The 18,379-nt window shown below is 36.1% G+C and overlaps 1 protein-coding gene across 2 annotated transcripts in view; it reads right to left on the bottom strand.

Moving 5' to 3' along the window:
* Positions 1-2,821: 2,821 nt before the first annotated feature.
* The window catches only part of HSF2 (heat shock transcription factor 2), a 40,067-nt gene continuing 24,509 nt past the window's right edge, over positions 2,822-18,379 (bottom strand). The window contains exons 6-13 of one of the 2 annotated variants that reach the window (XM_005890111.2): positions 16,470-16,531; positions 15,459-15,546; positions 13,579-13,727; positions 12,914-13,153; positions 12,157-12,262; positions 7,984-8,037; positions 4,509-4,590; positions 2,822-4,082 (exon numbers count right to left, since the gene is read on the bottom strand). In XM_005890111.2, the coding sequence (XP_005890173.1) occupies positions 3,790-4,082; positions 4,509-4,590; positions 7,984-8,037; positions 12,157-12,262; positions 12,914-13,153; positions 13,579-13,727; positions 15,459-15,546; positions 16,470-16,531 (1,074 nt within the window). In that variant the 3' untranslated portion in view covers positions 2,822-3,789. The remainder of the gene's footprint in view (positions 4,083-4,508; positions 4,591-7,983; positions 8,038-12,156; positions 12,263-12,913; positions 13,154-13,578; positions 13,728-15,458; positions 15,547-16,469; positions 16,532-18,379) is intronic. The other variant, XM_005890112.3, reaches the window with a different exon arrangement.

The raw sequence follows: 18,379 nt of genomic DNA on the forward strand, positions 1-18,379 counted from the left end.
TGGACTATGTAGTCCATGGAATTCTCCAGGCCAGAATACTGGAGTCCATGGAATTCTCCAGGCCAGAATACTGGAGTGGGTAGCTGTTCCCTTCTCCAGGGGATCTTCCCAACCCAGGGATCGAAGCCAGCATTGCAGGGGGATTCTTTACCAACTGAGCTATCAGGGGAGCCGGAAGCACATAGTGAAACACCCTAAAAGAACATTTATCTCTAAGTCACTAGCTCCCTTATGGGCTTACTTGTATCCCAACTCAGGCAAAAGAAACTGGGAGATGGTATGAAGATGAGGGGTACATACCTGTAAACCATACTGTGCTGTTTTCCACATAACACACAGAGACTTTTTGCAATAAACACAAGTTTGTTATTTTTAAAGGAAGCAGTTTCCAGGTCTTCAATTTCCATGTGTACATTTTCCTAAAGTGATGTACTTGAAAAGATGTCTCAGGACAAGGCATCATCCCTTTTAACAATTACTCTCTTCACACTTGAAACAAATCAAATAATTACTCCTCGTAATTCATCCTGAATCTTAATACCAAGGCACTTCGGATAAACTTGCTAAATACCCACAAGTAGAGACAATTTTAAATACTGGTAAGAGAATGACACGTTTAAAAAATCCTTTGCAATTCAGCTGATTTATATTTCTTTTCTTTCACTGAAATAATCAGGATGATCTAATTAAATTACCAGCTAATAAAATTTTTTAAATACTTGAGTGAAATCTGAAGGATTTCATATTTGGTGACATTGCTGTAACAAAATTCCTTCTATGTTCATCTCTTTTTTTGTGTTGAAGTTTCTTAGGACTTGATAAAAACAAACTGACGCTCTTAATATATTGATATTATAAACTTACCCCCAGATAATAAAACATTTGGGGGAAAAAATCCCTGAGATCTGTTCACCCCACAAAAAGATGTATTTCTGATAAAATTTTACTTTTTATGTTACAGTTCAAAATTTAAACTATCTTAGTGAACAGTGAAATCTCTTAACAGATCAATCCCCCAAAATTCAGAGGCAGAACATAATAAAGGTTTGCTCCCCCCTCACCTGCAATCTAAAAGAATATCCAGGATTGATGGGTGGCTCTCCTCTAAGCGGTGATCCAGGAAACCAAGTTTCCTCCTCCTTGTGTATATACTCAGAAGCCACATACTCCTCTGCATCAAGCTAGCAGATGAGTAAAAGGTGAGCAGGGTTGCATGGGGGAAATTTTCAGACCAGACCTGTAAGTTCTGAACATTGCTTTTCCTGATTTATTAGAATTCAGTTCCATAGCTACCCTGTTTACAAAGATGGATTTAATGTAACTGCTTGATATGAAATGGTTCAGCAATTAACAGTCTCTGCCACATACCTTTATACTGTTTTGATCAACTGTGTATTTATAATTGGAGACAAACTTTAATGCTTGGAATTTTAAAGTTACAGAAAGTAATTTCAAATTTAGTTGCAGAGAAGTGCAACAGTTACCGTCAATGTATGACTATCATGCATAATAAAAGTAGTATAAAATTCTTTGGAGAAAGTGGAATGGATAATGATGAACACCAAATCACTATGGTATTTAGATATACATTTTAGATATACATTTAAAAGCATGTTAGAGAAGGCAATGGCACCCCACTCCAGTACTCTTGCCTGGAAAATCCCATGGACGGAGGAGCCTGGAAGGCTGCAGTCCATGGGGTTGCTAAGAGTCGGGCACGACACAGCGACTTCACTTTCACTTTTCACTTTCATGCATTGGAGAAAGAAATAGCAACCCACTCCAGTGTTCTTGCCTGGAGAATCCCAGGGACGGGGGAGCCTGGTGGGCTGCCGTCTATGGGGTTGCACAGAGTTGGATGCGACTGAAGTGACTTAGCAGCAGCAGCAGCAACTTTTTAAAAATGGCAGTATTAACAGTATTCTAAATTCCCCCTGGCTACTTAAGATGAAAGTGAAAAAATGAAGGTGAAGCCGCTCAGTCGTATCCGACTCTTTGTGACCCCATGGACTGTAACCTACCACGCTCGTCCATTCATGGGATTTTCCAGGCAAGAATACTGGACTGGGTTGCCATTTCCTTCTCCAGGGGATGTTCCCAACCCAGGGATCAAACCCAGGTCTCCCGCACTGTAGGCAGACGCTTTACCATACTTAGGATGAAAAAGTTTAAATGTCACCTTAAAAAGTACTAGGAGATACAAGGTTTTCAAAATTATTTTTAAAATACTTCTAGAGTTATCCTTAAAGGAGAAGAAACTTAATCATATCCCCCAGTGAAGAAAGGAAGGGAAAAAGAAAAAGTCTCTGAAGCTATCTCTCCTCTCTAACTCTTGGCACTTTTATGCAGAACACTGTTTTGAGTTCTTGAATTTGTTCACCAAGATCCCACTGTCAGAGCCAAGTATTTTAGGATCTGCTAAGGAAGGGTTTCTTACCCTTCTGTGCTAGGCTTTATTTGAATTTTCATATCATAGTAAGAGAAATTCCAAGATACTAAGAGAGAGTCTATAGCCAATAAGGAAAGCCATCTCTGTAATTTCTCATCAAACAGCCCTATTTTAAAAAGCATTCAGATACTAGCTCACTGCTTCCAGTTCTCTGCTTGAAGGTAGAATTCTTCAGGTGATGGTTCTCTGTCCTTGCATTAAGTCTCTCTAATCCTTCTGAACAAATGTTTCAAAGTGATTTAACTGGTTCTCTTTTCTCTCAAGGTGAAAATTAAAGGCACTTTGCATCCAGTGATAATGTTCATACCTAATTTGGACAACTGGAAGCATTCTTTTCTCAATTCTTTATTAGAAACATAGAAAGTAAGCCAGTATAATTTTTAAACAAAGAACTTAAAACACATTAAATTTGGAGTCATTATATTTTCCTCCTTGTTGCAATACAACCTATCCTCTGAGATGAGGCACAAAGAGCTTGGTATGATTCATGTTTAGAATAATGGACAACAGACAAAGTTCACAGTTTACATCTACCTACTTCATATGAAAAGGAAAGACTGTCACATGTGGATGTCACTCCAAAGAAGACACATAACAGACACTAGATACGCAACATTCATTATATTTATTTTACTAAATAGTATGCTTCAAAAAAACACAAAACAAGCCAGAAAACTTTTACTTAAAACTAGTCCAGTGAGCTGGATGGGTTGACACCATCCCATCCCCTTCTGTCTATAATATATGCAGCTGAAACTGTATCAGACAGCAAGCACTCAAGTATATGTTGCCTTCCTTTTGAACATGAATGAACTTCTCTGAACCAAGAGAGACAAATGAAGTTTTACAAGATACAGGCACTTTATGTTCCCAGTTTTATAAAGAAGTCATGTGAAAATACTCAGTAAAAGCAACTGGAACAGAGAAAGCTTTAGGAGTTCTACCATTAGTTATAGTGACTTACACTCAAGGCAAACAAGACAGCATCAAACAAGTAAAACAAACAAACGAAAAGTTTAACTGGGGTTAATGAACATATATGTAAAAAAGAAATCCAATTTAGTGTAACTGGAGAAAACGGCCATTTGAATCCAACTTAAAGATATGCCAATAATGTGATTTAACACATCAAATCTTTATGTACCTACGTAATTGAGTAACACCTGAAAGCTTTGCAAGAGTGGGTGGTTAGTGAGAAAAGCAAAAGGTGCTTTTGATTCCACAGTTATCTGATAAAATGAAACAAAGAAATTTACAAAAAAAAGTACCAAATGATACTTTAAAATAAATAGTTCATCATTTTGATGAATATATACACGTAGCATCCACTTCTTGGGGATTTAGCTATCTAAAAGTGGCATGTCACTATCCAGAGGTGCAGGAGCGAGTTCACATAAATAAAACAGTGTGGCTTCACTAGCTTCAGCTTCAGTCAATGGCTCCAGGCGAACAAGCTTACTTTGGGTTGGTTCTGGGTCCAAGCTGCTATCCAGAAGCTCATCAACTTCTATGGGTTTATCTACAGAGGACATAACTTCTGACGATGTGGTACTCCCCTGTTCAACAGAAGAAGCAGGGTTCCCATCGAGGAATGCAAGAAGTGGAAAAGCAGTGTACTGGATAAGCTGCTTATCTATAATGAAGATAAGAAAAATGCTCTTTTACCATCAGCTTATACAGAATTCAAGCTGAAAGTGGAAAAAACAGAAGTAGATGTGTGTATGCGCAATCATTACCCTTATATACAGTCAAACATGATACTTTGTGTCAGTAAATTTAAAAATATGTAGGTCAGAAAATGTAGTCTTATATTCACTAATTAAGAAATGAGGGTTCTTTCAGTTCTTCTGAAGTTAAATAGGGCGGGAAATTACAAACTTTAAGAACTATCACTACACCAATTTCCTTTATATGCTGGAACCTTGATATGTTACGAATACAATGAAGACTAATACATATCCATGTTCAATCATTAAGCATGGCAAAACCTTCCTTTGCTCACATTAGTTTCTACATAGAAACCTTAATTTTAAAAAATGAATACTACATTTATACCTACCTGTTTTGGGCTTAGATTTTCTTCCCTCTTCTGAAACTGGCTGAACTACATTGTTCTTGGTTTCTAATCCTTTATTCTCAGACTAAAAGAGAAAAAATAGTATAAAAATCCTTGTCTCATATTTTTTATGTTCCTGAAAAACAGCAAAACATTTAAAATTGGTACAGTATATGAATACTGGTATGTTCTCTGAAATACATGGGAAAGGGGAGCTTCAGGAGAGATGAACGAGAGAGAGAGAGAGAGAGAGAGATTTGAGTAGATGTAATCAAATTGGCTAAGAAAACTACTGCTGTCACCAAGTGGATGAAACAAAGAACTTGAACTAGGATGCCAGTAAGTACAAAAAAGGAGGGGCATTTCAACAGCAGAATAGACAGAATCTGTCAAGAGTAGAAGATGGTAATGTATCAAAGATGGCTAGTTTCAAATTGCTAATGAGCTAATTCTTTAAACAATTTTAAACAGTTTTGGCTTAAAATGTATTACACATTTCGCTCACAAACAGAATATTTAGCGTAAATAAACATATTTACAGTAGCCCAGGATGACATGATGACATCCTTACAACTATTTATATTTGGAAGCCTCAAATGTGAGGTGGTATTTCTTCATTTCCTTTTTGTGGCTCTTTCAGTTCTTTTCTGTCATTTAAATTACTTCTTTTGACACTGTCTTCTCTCCTTACACCTGACTGTAAGGGAATTAAATCTTTAACATTAAGTTCTTCAGTGCTTTTTTCAATGATGTTCAAACTGAAGTGCTGAGGTTCAAAATTTTTCCTGAATAGCTGTTAAGTCCCAGATATCTGCATGCTTGTAAATTATATATGGTGTAACATACTAATTCCTATAATTTCCCTGATATCAACACAAAATTAAACAGTACAAATTTCCAGAATTCACAGATAATACTGACTTCATGACATAATAAAAACTAAACTTCCCCCCACATTATTTCTCATTTAGCATTCACAATTAAAAAAAGCATTAATGCAGTAATATTTTCTTTGTGTTTCTACTTCCTGTGCTAACTTGCCTCAGTTGTGTCTGACTCTTTGCAACCCTATGGACTGCAGCCTGCCAAGCTCCTCTGTCAATGGGATTCTTCGGCAAGAATACTGGAGTGGGTTGCCATTTCCTCCTCCAGGGCATCTTCCTGACCCAGGGATCAAACCCAGGTCTCTTATGTCTCCTGCACTGGCAGGTGGGTTCTTTACCACTAGCGCCACCTGGGAAGCCCTAAATATGTATTTTTCAAGGATGCCACTGTTGTTATTCTAATATGAGAACCAGGAAAACAAGTGGGTTTCATCTCCCAAGCAAATTTTTGCTTATTCCTAGCAGCCACTGAGACTGCTATATTGCATACTGATTCATTAGGGAAAAGTGCTTTAATACACATCGTACAATACTTGTCACTGGCAACGGAATGAAAGCTGATGTGCCAATTATTTAAAATTAATCGAAATTCTAAAACATGATAGAAAATCACTCTCAATTTTAATTTTTCTGTAGTATTGTAGAATACTATAGAATTTGGGCTTCCCAAATGGCTCAGTGGTGAAGAATCTACCTGCCAATGCAGGAGACATGGTTCGATCCCTGGGTCAGGAAGATCCCTGGAGAAGGAAATGGCAACCCTCTCCAGTATTCTTGCCTGGAAAACCACATGGACAGAAGAGTCTGGTGGGCTATGGTCCATAGGGTTTCAAAAAGAGTCATACATGACTCAGCAACTGAACAAACAGTATTGGAGAGAATATGCAAACTTGCCATTTAACTGTTATTTCTGAAAGCTTTTGGGAACAAGAAGATGATCCAAGAACAGAGAATGCCTTCATGTCTAACAATAAACAAACAGTGCAGCACATTCACTATATATATGCATGATCCTTGTTCACTCAACCTAAGGTCTGCTGCTGCTGCTAAGTAGCTTCAGTCATGTCCGACTCTATGTGACCCCATAGACAGCAGCCTACCAGGCTCCCCTGTCCCTGGGATTCTCCAAGCAAGAACACTGGAGTGGGTTGCCATTTCCTTCTCCAATGCATGAAAGTGAAAAGTGAAAGTGAAGTCGCTCAGTCGTGTCCGACTCTTCGCGACCCCATGGACTGCAGCCTACCAGGCTCCTCTGTCCATGGGATTTTCCAGCCAAGAGTACTGGAGTGGGGTGCCATTGCCTTCTCCAACCTAAAGTCTAACATTCAGTAATACTGTATTACTAAAACACAATCGGACTGTGGTCCATAAATTCTTATAATGTAAACCTAGGCAAACTATAATCCACATGCCAAATTCAGCGTTCTACCTGTTTCTTAAAAAGTTTTACAGAAGCACAACCACACTTATTCTCTTATGTATTATCTATGGTTGATTTTGCAGACCTGAGTAGTTGTGAAAGAGAATATCTGGCTTCCTGCAAAGCCCAAAATATTTAGTCTTCAGAGAAAAAGTATGCCAACCCCTGATATAAACCATCCAAATACCAAATATATAACCAACTTCCTAGTTCAAAAATTCACAAGTACCTTCAACTTTTAAGTTACCCAAGCTATAACTTTGAAAATGTGGTGAGGCTATCCTCACTGAACATGACAATAGTTAGAAAAATTCCACCTCCTCACTCTAATACCTCATATTTATTAGATATATGTTCATTTTTTATTAAAAAAATATAAATTAAATTTTGATTCTACTGAAGAATTTGTACAAATTTCAGGGGAACTGATTTACCTTTTTATTCAATGAAAAACAGGAATTATGAAATGATTTGGTATAAATACAAGATAAATGAAGTATACACCTACTCAAGACAATAAGCCATACAATGTAACAGACTGATTTCTAAATGTCCGCTCTAATAACTTGATATCCTTATTACTCACTGAAAACCAGTTCTAAAGAATCTGTTAACTCGTGCTAATCCCAACTATAGTTACTATGTTTAAGAAAATAAAAACTCCCCTTAAAAAAGTCCCAAATCCATACTTCACTGATTGAACTCACCTTCCCTACAAATAATACAAATTCCTGTGCTTTTACTATATGCTAATAAAATGAAGGAACTCATTTTCAATATGAATACCCTCAAATTTCAACAAAAATGCTGAGGTGTTATTTATAGATGGAGTAAGAATGTAAAATGAAGACATCAGAACATGAAGAAATAATATTTTAATAATTTCCTTCAGCGACATACCTAAGTATGCCTAATTTAGTCAGTTTATCTTCCAGCACGTTGAATGCTAATTCCACATTCACATTTAACAGCACAAGGCACAGAAGAATTGGGCAATGATCACCCCATAACCAAAAGCTAATTTTTCATTTAGAATTTTATTATCTTGATTACATGTATTAGGTAAGGGTATAAAATGCTTTTTGTAACTGGGAGTGATACTGCTCTCTACTTGGACTTTTTTTTTTCAAATTCTTACAGCTATGGGTCCTGAGCAACATGAATTAAAACTTACTTTTGTATTATTGATGTAATCTGTGGGATTCATCTGCACAGAACTAGTGAAAAGCTGAAAGACCAAACAAGAAAGATGATAAGTTTAAAAAATATTTTAAAAAATTTAACTGTGTGTTCAAAATTTTATACAGCTATGTAGGGTGAAGAGATGTAGTTCCTGCACTACAAATTTTCCATATAGTAAAACAAGTTTGGAAGAGAAAAGCAAGAAAGCAGAAAGAAAAGCAAACAAAAGCAGAGCAAGCTAGCCCATGCATTAGATGTTTTAAGAATTTCTACCCTATAATAATAGTAGGGTAAATCACTTGAAACAAATGGTGGTTTTCCCATCTCCCCTCTCCTTCATTTAGTTTTTCCTCCCTAAATGCCTTCAGCCTTAAATGGCAACCAGGGCTGAATTCCTTGCCCTTACAATGATCCTTCACTGACTGACTACCTGCTAATTATGCGATAATTGTACAGAATCTGCTCTATGAGAATGGTTCCTAAATTACACCTCAGGTGGAGTCCTCTGATCAAATGGTATAACTCCACATTGATTATTTCACATAGCAAGGGAAGCCACATAGCAAGGGAAGCCACAGATGCTAAGACCACTGCTTACTGCACTCCTGAGACCAGCCACTTTACAAACATAATTTTTGTTTATGTCATAAGCTTCAAAGTCATCCCTTCCACAGGGATTTACTGAGCATCTAAGAAATAATTGACATCATGAAGAATACAAGATGACACTATACCTGCTCTCCAGGAGCTTACAATCTAAAAGGCAAGATAAGAACAAAATCAAATAGCAACATATGATCAGATACAATCCAGTATAATAATAATTAATGGATGGTGGGGCTCAAAAGTACTAAGGAGCTAAGAGAAAGAGAAAAGAAAACACAGACACACAGGATGAGACAAAATAAACTATGTGACATGTATCCGTTCCTGGAAAATGGTTAGGACCTAAAAAGGACAGGATGTCATAGCATTAGCAACAATAGAGAGGAAATGGTTGTGAAGTAAGTTCTACAAATGAAATGACTGGTCCAAAGGACACAGAAGTTCTGACCTGAATAGTTAAGTTGTATATGTGAGGTTTTTAAAAATAAGGCAAGGCCAATGAATGGACAGGACATTCTGTCCACAATGAGCATCTTGGGAGTGGCCTGAGTAATGAAATATACTGACTAAAGCATTTTAAGAGAATGAGCACACCAAATGGTTTGCAGGACAGAATGAAATGCAGAGGCTCCTTCACACTCTAGACACTCATTTCTCTCCTTTAAAGTTCCACATTCACCATAGCCCTAAAAATATCCTCAGCTCTTCCTTTCCTTTTCCTACTTTTATACCACCTACTGTTCCAGGAAAAAGAAGAAACTCAGTTTCTTAACTATAGGTAGGTAACTATACACATCACTGCCAATCTCTACCAGTTCAGCTTACACATGCCTTGGAGGCCTGACCAGATTTTGTCCCTACTGAAGAGTAGCATCTGAGGAGGACCTGCAGTATAAACTGCTCTCTCCTCCTTTGCCCCAACCCCCCATACGCTGACTAGGGACACCTTCATGTATTCCTAGCAGACGCATGGTCTCAAGTAGGAAAAAGTAGATCATATATGAGGAACTGACACGGTTCAATTCCAAGGTCAAGTCTCTCCTACTGATTCCACATTGTGTCACTTAGTACTGAACTCTGCAGCAAGAACCCATGAACTTCTCAGCATACTTATTCACACATATACTTATTTTTTCCATTCAGAAAACAATGCAGCTTATGAGTAATTTTTCATTTATAACAATACTGCATAATTCAAGAATGAAACAATGAAGGTCTTAGATGAGAAAGGCAACAGTGGAAACAGAAAGGAGGAGCGATTTGTGAATGCTATTTTGGAAAATACACAGCACTTGGTAAATGGGGAGATAAAGAAACCAAGATGACGATGATTAGTATCCTGTGTCAGTAAAGAGAAGTCTGATACCACTACAGAAAATAAAACTAAAAGGTAGCTACTTTAGAGAATAAACAAAAGTTTGGTGTTAAACACAAATAATTTAAGGCAAGATCTAACTGATGATCCCAAAGGCATGGAATTGGAATTCAAGCCAAGTTTACTTTAAAAAATATTAAGAGCTGGAGATACACTTTTGAGAGCAATCCTACAAGCCAAAATCCCTTGAGAGGCAAGACAGGAAAAAGAAGAGGCAGAAAAAAAATAGGATAAAAGACTGGGTACTTTGGGGAATAACCACAAGTGTAAGACAGCAAGACAAAGAAAAGCTCTTAGAAGAAACAGAATGGTTAGGGACACAGGAAGAGAACAAAGAGGTCCAGTGCCTTTAAAATCAACATAAAAAGTTCTATGGAAGAAAATCATTAGTGTTAATAATAGTGTCAATTATTTATAATCTTTACAAAAGCCCTTCATGTCAGGCATTAGCCATATTTAATAGATGGGGAAACTGAGCAAGGGAGGTTAATTTTTCCAAGATTAATAACATAGCTAGTAATTAACATGAGCCAAAAATGGAACCCAAATCTGTCTGATTCAAAACAAACCTTCTTCCACTAGCCCAGTGGCCTAATTTAGGGAGAAAAAAGTTGCAGTCTATTTACAATAGGTAAACCAAGGCAGCATAGGATTTGAGTAAATAAAGATATTTACTGTCAGATTTACTTGACAGATACATATCTGTCAAGATAATCCAGAACTTCAAAAGAAAATATGGAATAAAAAAAATAACAAACACAGCCACTCATTTCTACAGTTTTGGAGTATAAGGATTAGAGAAGCAGAATGTAAACAAGCAGAGCAATACATCAAAATGTTTTATAAGATGGAGATTACCTGTACCTACTGAAGGCAGCTGGGAAAGATCAAGGCTAGAGATAGAAAAATAAGAGCGGCAGAGGGCAGGTGTACAAACTGTCTTGAAAGAGCAAACAGGTACTTACTTTCTAAGAAGAAAGTATATGAGACTGTACAACTGATGAGAGGACCGATGGTGAATTATGGTGAATTATGCTCTGTGAATAGGGAAGAATTGGCTAGATAAGGTCGTGAGGACAAAAGAATGTGCTAACTGTTCCAAAGTTAAATGACCTAGTTGAAGACAGAGGATTTGTAGACAGTAAGAATTACAGGATTTTATTTCCTTCTATGTGATGTAAGGGACAGATACTCTAAAAGGTCTCTAAATTCAGACTGGGAACAAAGACTGCAGAATCAAGAAGGGCTGTCAAGTTATTGTTAACAAGTCGAAGTAGGTCATTAGTATGGATGTTAAATTTACTAGAGAGCAACATGGAAAGGGAATCTTCTAAGAAGGTGAAATCCATCCTGTGAGGCACTAATGATTTAGGAAGAATAATAGCCATCTAACACTGACAAGGCTTTCCAGGTGGCTCAGAGGTACAGAATCTTCTGATGTGAAAGAAGCTGCATTTTAAGGGGAAAACATACCAAAAAAAAAAAAAAAAAAAAAGGAACACAAGTTTTCAAGAAAAAAACACAACAGAAAATGGAAATAGAGGAAAGAACAAGATTCTTCTGAATAAGACCAGGCCACATAGGAAGCTTTAGCTAAGGGAGACAGGAATGGTAGGAACAAGAGAAAAGAAAGCAAGGAAGGTGGTTAGTGCCAAAAATGATAGACAAGGATTCAAAGTCCAGACAACACTGGAATCAAGTTCATACAGGTGCTGGTGAGGACTGGAATAGGGGAATCTTGGGACTCAAAATATAAAAAATGTTTAAAAACAGCAAATATGACAACATATAGTACATTTGACTGAAAAATTAATTCCCAAAAATTGAGAAGTGTCTCCATGATCTTTTTTACAAACTTCTACTAATTTCTATTCAATGACAATTTATTCCAGAGCAAAATGTAACACAACAACAAGTCCAGACAAGACCTGGATTTAACAGTACTTTTGAAAAGAGTTGATATGTTGTTGCAGAGGGATTAACTGAACTTCTACTCAGAGACAAATAGTGATCACCCTCCTTCACTGTCCTGAAACCATCTGTCCATTCTAACAAAACCATTTCATTTAAAATAAATGAAATGCAAAAACAGTGTAGAATTCAATAAAATGATGCACTGATTTATAAACAATATTCACATATACACAAACTGGTAGTACAACAAAGAATATTCAAAGTACCTACATCAACCAGGAGATCTGGGTCTATGCTAAACTGTCTTCCTGACAGCATGGCTTGGAAGTCCTCTAAACTGCAATCAATACTGTCAAGATAATCCAACAGCTCAACCCTAAGGAAAAAAGATATTAAAAAAAAAATCAAATATAGGTTTCCTGGCTTTTATGTTTATAATCACACTGCAAACTTGCTAGGCAAAATATTCCTAGCAACTGCTGAATCCTTACCAATTTTTAACCTTAAGAGATCCTATTTAGAACTTAGGATTCAAAAATTCAGTTACTTGAGAACCTACAGCCTTTATATAAAACTTTAGTTTTTAAAGAAAAAAATTCTGCAATAACACAGTCTGACTTTATCTTTTTCCTCTGTATTATAAATTATAAATGTTTCACCTCTTATTACCGGTCTTTGCTACTAACTTCATGTTTTCTTATACTATAAATAAGCTCCTTAATAGAGATTGTGTTATTCTGTAGTCCTGACAAAAACATAAATACACAAAAACACACACACTTTGAAGACATTCAAAAACAAGTATTTCATTAAATAAATCTAAGGAAATGACAAGAAAATCCCAAGACTGCTCTTGGAATAATCAAAGCTTTCTCAAAATAACATTTGCAGAGTTCAGTCCGGACCAAAATAGAAGGTTGACTACCTGGGTTCATAACCTGAAAGTAAAATCATTCACAGAGAAAAAGAACATGTGAAGTAAAAAAGAATGCAAATAAATTTAAACAGCATCCAGATGAGTACTCACTTTCCTAAAAGATTGATGTTATCATTTAAAATGGAATCCATCATGGTCACGGGATCTTCTGTGGTCAGACTAGATGAGCCATTCAGCTGGACGGCACTAGACATGAGAGGGCTGGAGCCGTCACTGCCTGAACTCAGGGATTCTCTGGCTGGTTCACTCTGATCTCCACTTTGGATGACAGGTGCATATTCATCTTCATTGTCATCTTCAACAATGACAATATCAGGGTACTGGCTACAGCTAGATTAGCAATGTGAGAAATAACCAATTACATTTTCAGACTAAGTCAATAAATTCACCCTATCCAGTCATTCTCCAGGGAAACTGTCCCCCTGTCCCCCGCAAAGCACCTGACAAAACGTTTAATTTTCTTGTGTGAGGTTTAATGACAAATATGATACTTCATACAATGTAAGAGAACAAAGACCCAATTAAAGGTCTTAAACTCCAAACCTTAAAAATGAGAATTAATTCTCATTGCTTTTTGCTGACAGTCTTTTCACTGGAAGGAGGGAGGTACTTGGTTGAATAATTTGGCTTAATTTTTCAGTTCAACAATTAAAATATGGGTGAGATATTAGTTCATCAATGAATAAAGTAGCTTTAAATTTAGATCTGTTAAGAAAAGCATTATTTTCATAAATGTTACTTCATAATCTCCTTACTTGGAGGGATCAGATATAACATCCTCATTAGTTTCTGGAATAACTGGGATATTTTCTTCATCTGCATTATCATCAGTAACATCATAAATAATGATGTCATCTGAAATCCGCTCCCTTGACTTTAAACCTTCAGTTCTACTGTGTGGAACCTAAAAAAATCAGGTAGAAAATGTATCAGAAAACAAATTATTTTGACTACCAAACAACACAGCATTTAAAAAATGGTAACTGGGCTTTGAGATACAATGGTAAGCAAAACATATTTTCTCTGCCCTTATGGGACTTATACACTAAACTGGTATTAGAAGTACCAATTCACAAAGGTATAAGGTGTATTATCTGCATGCTACTTAACTATTTCTTTCACTGTAAGGGACAGTAAAGATGACATACCTCAGAATGTTTTAAAGTATTTCTTATACCCAAAGAGTTAAAAAGCTTAGGACTTCAGAAATCTCAAGCATAACCAGACGGCCACTGGGCTGGTGGAGATTATTTCAACTTCAGCTACTCTTGTTAGACACGTTTTATTCTGACTCATTAGATGGTTTCTTTAACAGGGGGGAAAAAAAAAACACTTCAACTATCCTACACTAGATGTCAGTTTGGCTTTTTAGCAATGATTTTTTTGTTTTAAATTCAGCTATAAATATATTCAGACCATAGGTACATTAATAAAAAAGCATTCTTCAGAGCAAACTTCAGTAATTATTACAATGCAAAATTATATCAATTTCAACACTAGATAATATAGAAGCATAAGACAGAAATCAAATTAAATTATGAAATCTTCACCATTTACATGAATCTTCAATCCTAAAAACAGATATCATTGACTATTTAGAAACGCTGGGAAAAGAAACCAGATGTTTGGGTGACTCTAACTTGCCTGAGAACAAAAATCTCAACACCCTAATAATAAATCTAAAACAGTATTCAGAATTCTAGGACTTTAAAGTTACTTTTTAAAGTAACTTTACTTTACTTTAAAGTTATGATAATCAGATATTAATAAGTCTGGATTCAACTAATCTTCAACTGGGTATAAGTTTGACAATTTATCCAGAGAGCTTGTAATAAAAATTAAAGTAAACAAAAATATTTTTTGCAGTTGCTATACTACAGGAGTCTAGTCTGTGTACATTTATAGTAAAAGCTGGAAAAAACTTAATCAATGGACAAGTACATAATTGCATTATCATAATATTCAATTAACCCCACAGAGTAGTTAAGATGAACTAAATCTCTATGTTTAATAAATCACAAAAGACCAAGTGAAAAAAGCCACACTGCAAATGGATATGTACAAAATAATATTTGTATAAAGTTTAGACATATACAGGCTTTCCTTGGTGGCTCAGATGGTAAAGAATATGCCTGCAACTACAATGTAGGAGACTCAGGTTTGGTCCCCGGGTCAGGAAGATCCCCTGGAGAAGGAAATGGCAACGTATGCCAGTATTCTTGTCTGGGACAGAGGAGCCTAGAGAACTACGGTCCACTGGGTCACAAGAGTTGGACACGACTGAGCAGACTTTCACAACAGAGGTATACAAAGTAATACCAAATACTGTTCATGGATTCATACATCAAATAGTCATGGGAATAAATACTAATTCAAGATAGTGATTTATCTCTGGATGAGAGGTGAGAGTGAGAGGGAAAGAAAAACGAACTTGGAAACAGCCAACTGAGACAACTGTATGTGTAATAGTTTCTTTCTTAAAATAATCTAAATTAAATAATAAAAAAGTCACGATTTTTAAAAGCAGGAGGATGAGCAGTTAAGATTATTCAGTAAACTTTTTTAAATGCATGAGAGACAGCTGTATAAAACTTAGTTTGAGATAATAAATAGAAAACACAATTTGAAAAATTACTTTATGATGGTGATTATCAGCTGGTTCTTTTACTATGTGCTGAAACAAATTCTTCTTTTGGGCTCCATTAGTGTTCAGAAGTAGAGGCCTGAAAATCAGAGGATATATATGAAGTTTGGTGAAGCAAACACACAAGGAGTTTAGGTTGCTTCTAATAATTTACCCACATATAAACACACTCACTTTAACAATGAATAAAACATTTCAGTAAGGGTCAAAGAAACTCTTAAAAAAGATTACATCTTAGGAATAGAAACTGGGGGATGAGTGTGTCTAGGACTTTTATTTCTCCATTCTTCTGTACTATCTGTTCTAATAAACATAATAAATTATTCTCCCCAAATACAGTTTATTGTGATTGAACTATATAACTCTTTATGGTACATAGTTTAAAAAAAAAAAAAAAGGTAGTATCACAAAGAATTAGTAGAAGCAGAGTTATTTTCACAGCATAAGCTGTAAGGATAAACAAGGTCTGCTAAAATCCTCAGCCTTACAAGATAATCTTTTTAATCTTTTTCTCCTTCTCCTATTCCTTTGTCACTGTTTTTCTTGTTTTAATTGTGACAAACGTAGTTATTCACATTTATGGGTATTACAACCCATCGTCAATACACAGGTTTTTAAAGAACCTTATGAATGGATTAAATATGAGATAAAAATTTAAACAACTAAAAATTTTTTGTTTTCTTCAGCATGTATCCTCTTTTAACAGTTTCTCTCATAAGGTCTTCTAATACCACAATAATTTGCTAATGTAAATGAAAAATGAATTCTTTATCAACCATATGTATGTAAAATGACCATTCAGGCTATACTGATCTCTCAAAAACAGCAAGATGACAACGGTAGAAACAATACCACTCTTGAAATGTTGGAAGATAATAAACAAGGGAGGACCGTTCATCTGGGACAACAGGCATATTAAGCAAATGAAGGCCATTCATGATTAAACTCTAACATGTTTGGTTGTCTACAGATAGGTGAAAATGAATTATCATAAAAACTTACCTTTTACGTTTTAAACTCACAAGTTGGTTATTCTGAACCAATGTAACAATAAACTGGACAATCTAAAAGGAAAATACAGGAAATATCCCATCATAGATTCCTAATTCTTCCGTCTACAAGTCTTATAAAATTAATTCAGGTACTATATGTCCTCTATTCTTAGTCACATAAGCTTTCACATTTAATAACACTTTAAATTTGGATGCATCTTATAATATTTAAAAAAACATACCAGCTTCCAGGCAGAATAACCTGTGATAAAGTTGCTGCTACTTAAAATATAGAGGTACCCCTGGTGGCTCAGATGGTAAAGCGTCTGCCTACAATGCGGGAGACCAGGGTTCAGTCTCTGGGTCGGGAAGATCTCCTGGAGAAGGAAATGGCAACCCACTCCAGTATTCTTGCCTGGAAAATCCCATGGACGGAAGGGCCTGGTAGGATACAGTCCATGGGGTCACTAAGAGTCGGACACGACTGAGCGACTTCACTATCACTTTTAGGACATCCATCTTCCCATATATCTATATCTAGCTTCCTCCCCTGCCATCCACCTATTTATCTCTCCAATATTCAATTCAATTATTTGTCTTGGTGTGATAAATATATCACCTGGATATAGATCCTTGGCCTGGATATAGATCCTTACTTTTAAAATTATTTCAAGAAGATTATGATGCAAAAAAGAAAACTGATGTTTGACAAATTTTTTTTTTATACCAGAAACATAATTAGAAACAAAAGAGATTGCCAACTCTCTCAGATCATAATGTTTTCAAATTATAAAAGTTATTGGCTAATTCTAGAAAATTATTGAGACACTGAACATCTGTCAAAGCTTCCAGATGACAATCACAGGAAGCTGATTTTCAGTCTCATTAAATTTAGAAAAAACTATTAAACAGATCCAGATATGCAATCAATTCTTTATATTTTATGACAGTGTTTCTTAAAATATGGTCCATGGACCAGCAGTATTGGCCTAAGAGCTTTTTAGACATTCAAATTATCTACCCCACTCCAGAAATGCTCTAACATTCTGAGGATAGGGTCCAGCAAAGTGTGCTGTTCACTAGCAAGAGCTCCAGGTGATACTGATGTGAATGTGAGAATCACTGGTTCAGGGTATGCCTTGAAATTGTACTGCCTAAAGGAGTTAAAGAAGTAAACTATGAAAATCAGTATATCACTGAGATGCTATGAACAAAGGCCAAGTGACTGACAACTATCTAGAATCTTTGCAGAAGAGTTCCTTGCACAAGCTTATAAAATATAATTACATAAATAAAGAGAATTGACAACTGAAAATACATAATGTATAGCTTTACTATTGAACACTCTCCCCCAAATGAGGCTACTAAATGGCTTGCCTTACAATCAATATTAACTTTTCCACAGAGAAAATAAAAATATTTTAATTGAAGAGTTAGACAGCATTAGTCTATGATGCTTTTGAACCGTGGTGTCTACAGATAAGTCAAAATGAGTATTTATTGGAAGGACTGATGCTGAAGCTAAAGCTCCAATACTCTAGCCACCTGATGTGAAGAGCAGACTCAATGGGAAGGCTCTGACACTGGAAAGATTGAAGGCAGGAAGAGAAGGGGGCGACAGAGGATGAGACGGTTGGACAGCATCACCAATTCAATGGACACAAACCTGGGTAAATTCCGGGAGACAGTGAGGCACAGGGGGGCCTGGCATGATGTCCCCCTGGCATGGGGGTCACGAAGAATGGGACACGACTTAGTAGCGAAACAAGAGTCTATGCAAAGGAGGTTAGCCACTAAATTTACTTGTTTAAAAGGAAATGCTGACAGCTGATGAAAAGACAACATTTAACCTTAAAGATACATATGAAACAGTTTAATTATTTTTGTTAATTTATAAAAAACTGTTAGGGAAAATTCTAA

Source organism: Bos mutus, chromosome 9, assembly GCF_027580195.1.
Source record: "Bos mutus isolate GX-2022 chromosome 9, NWIPB_WYAK_1.1, whole genome shotgun sequence".
NCBI lineage: Eukaryota > Metazoa > Chordata > Mammalia > Artiodactyla > Bovidae > Bos > Bos mutus.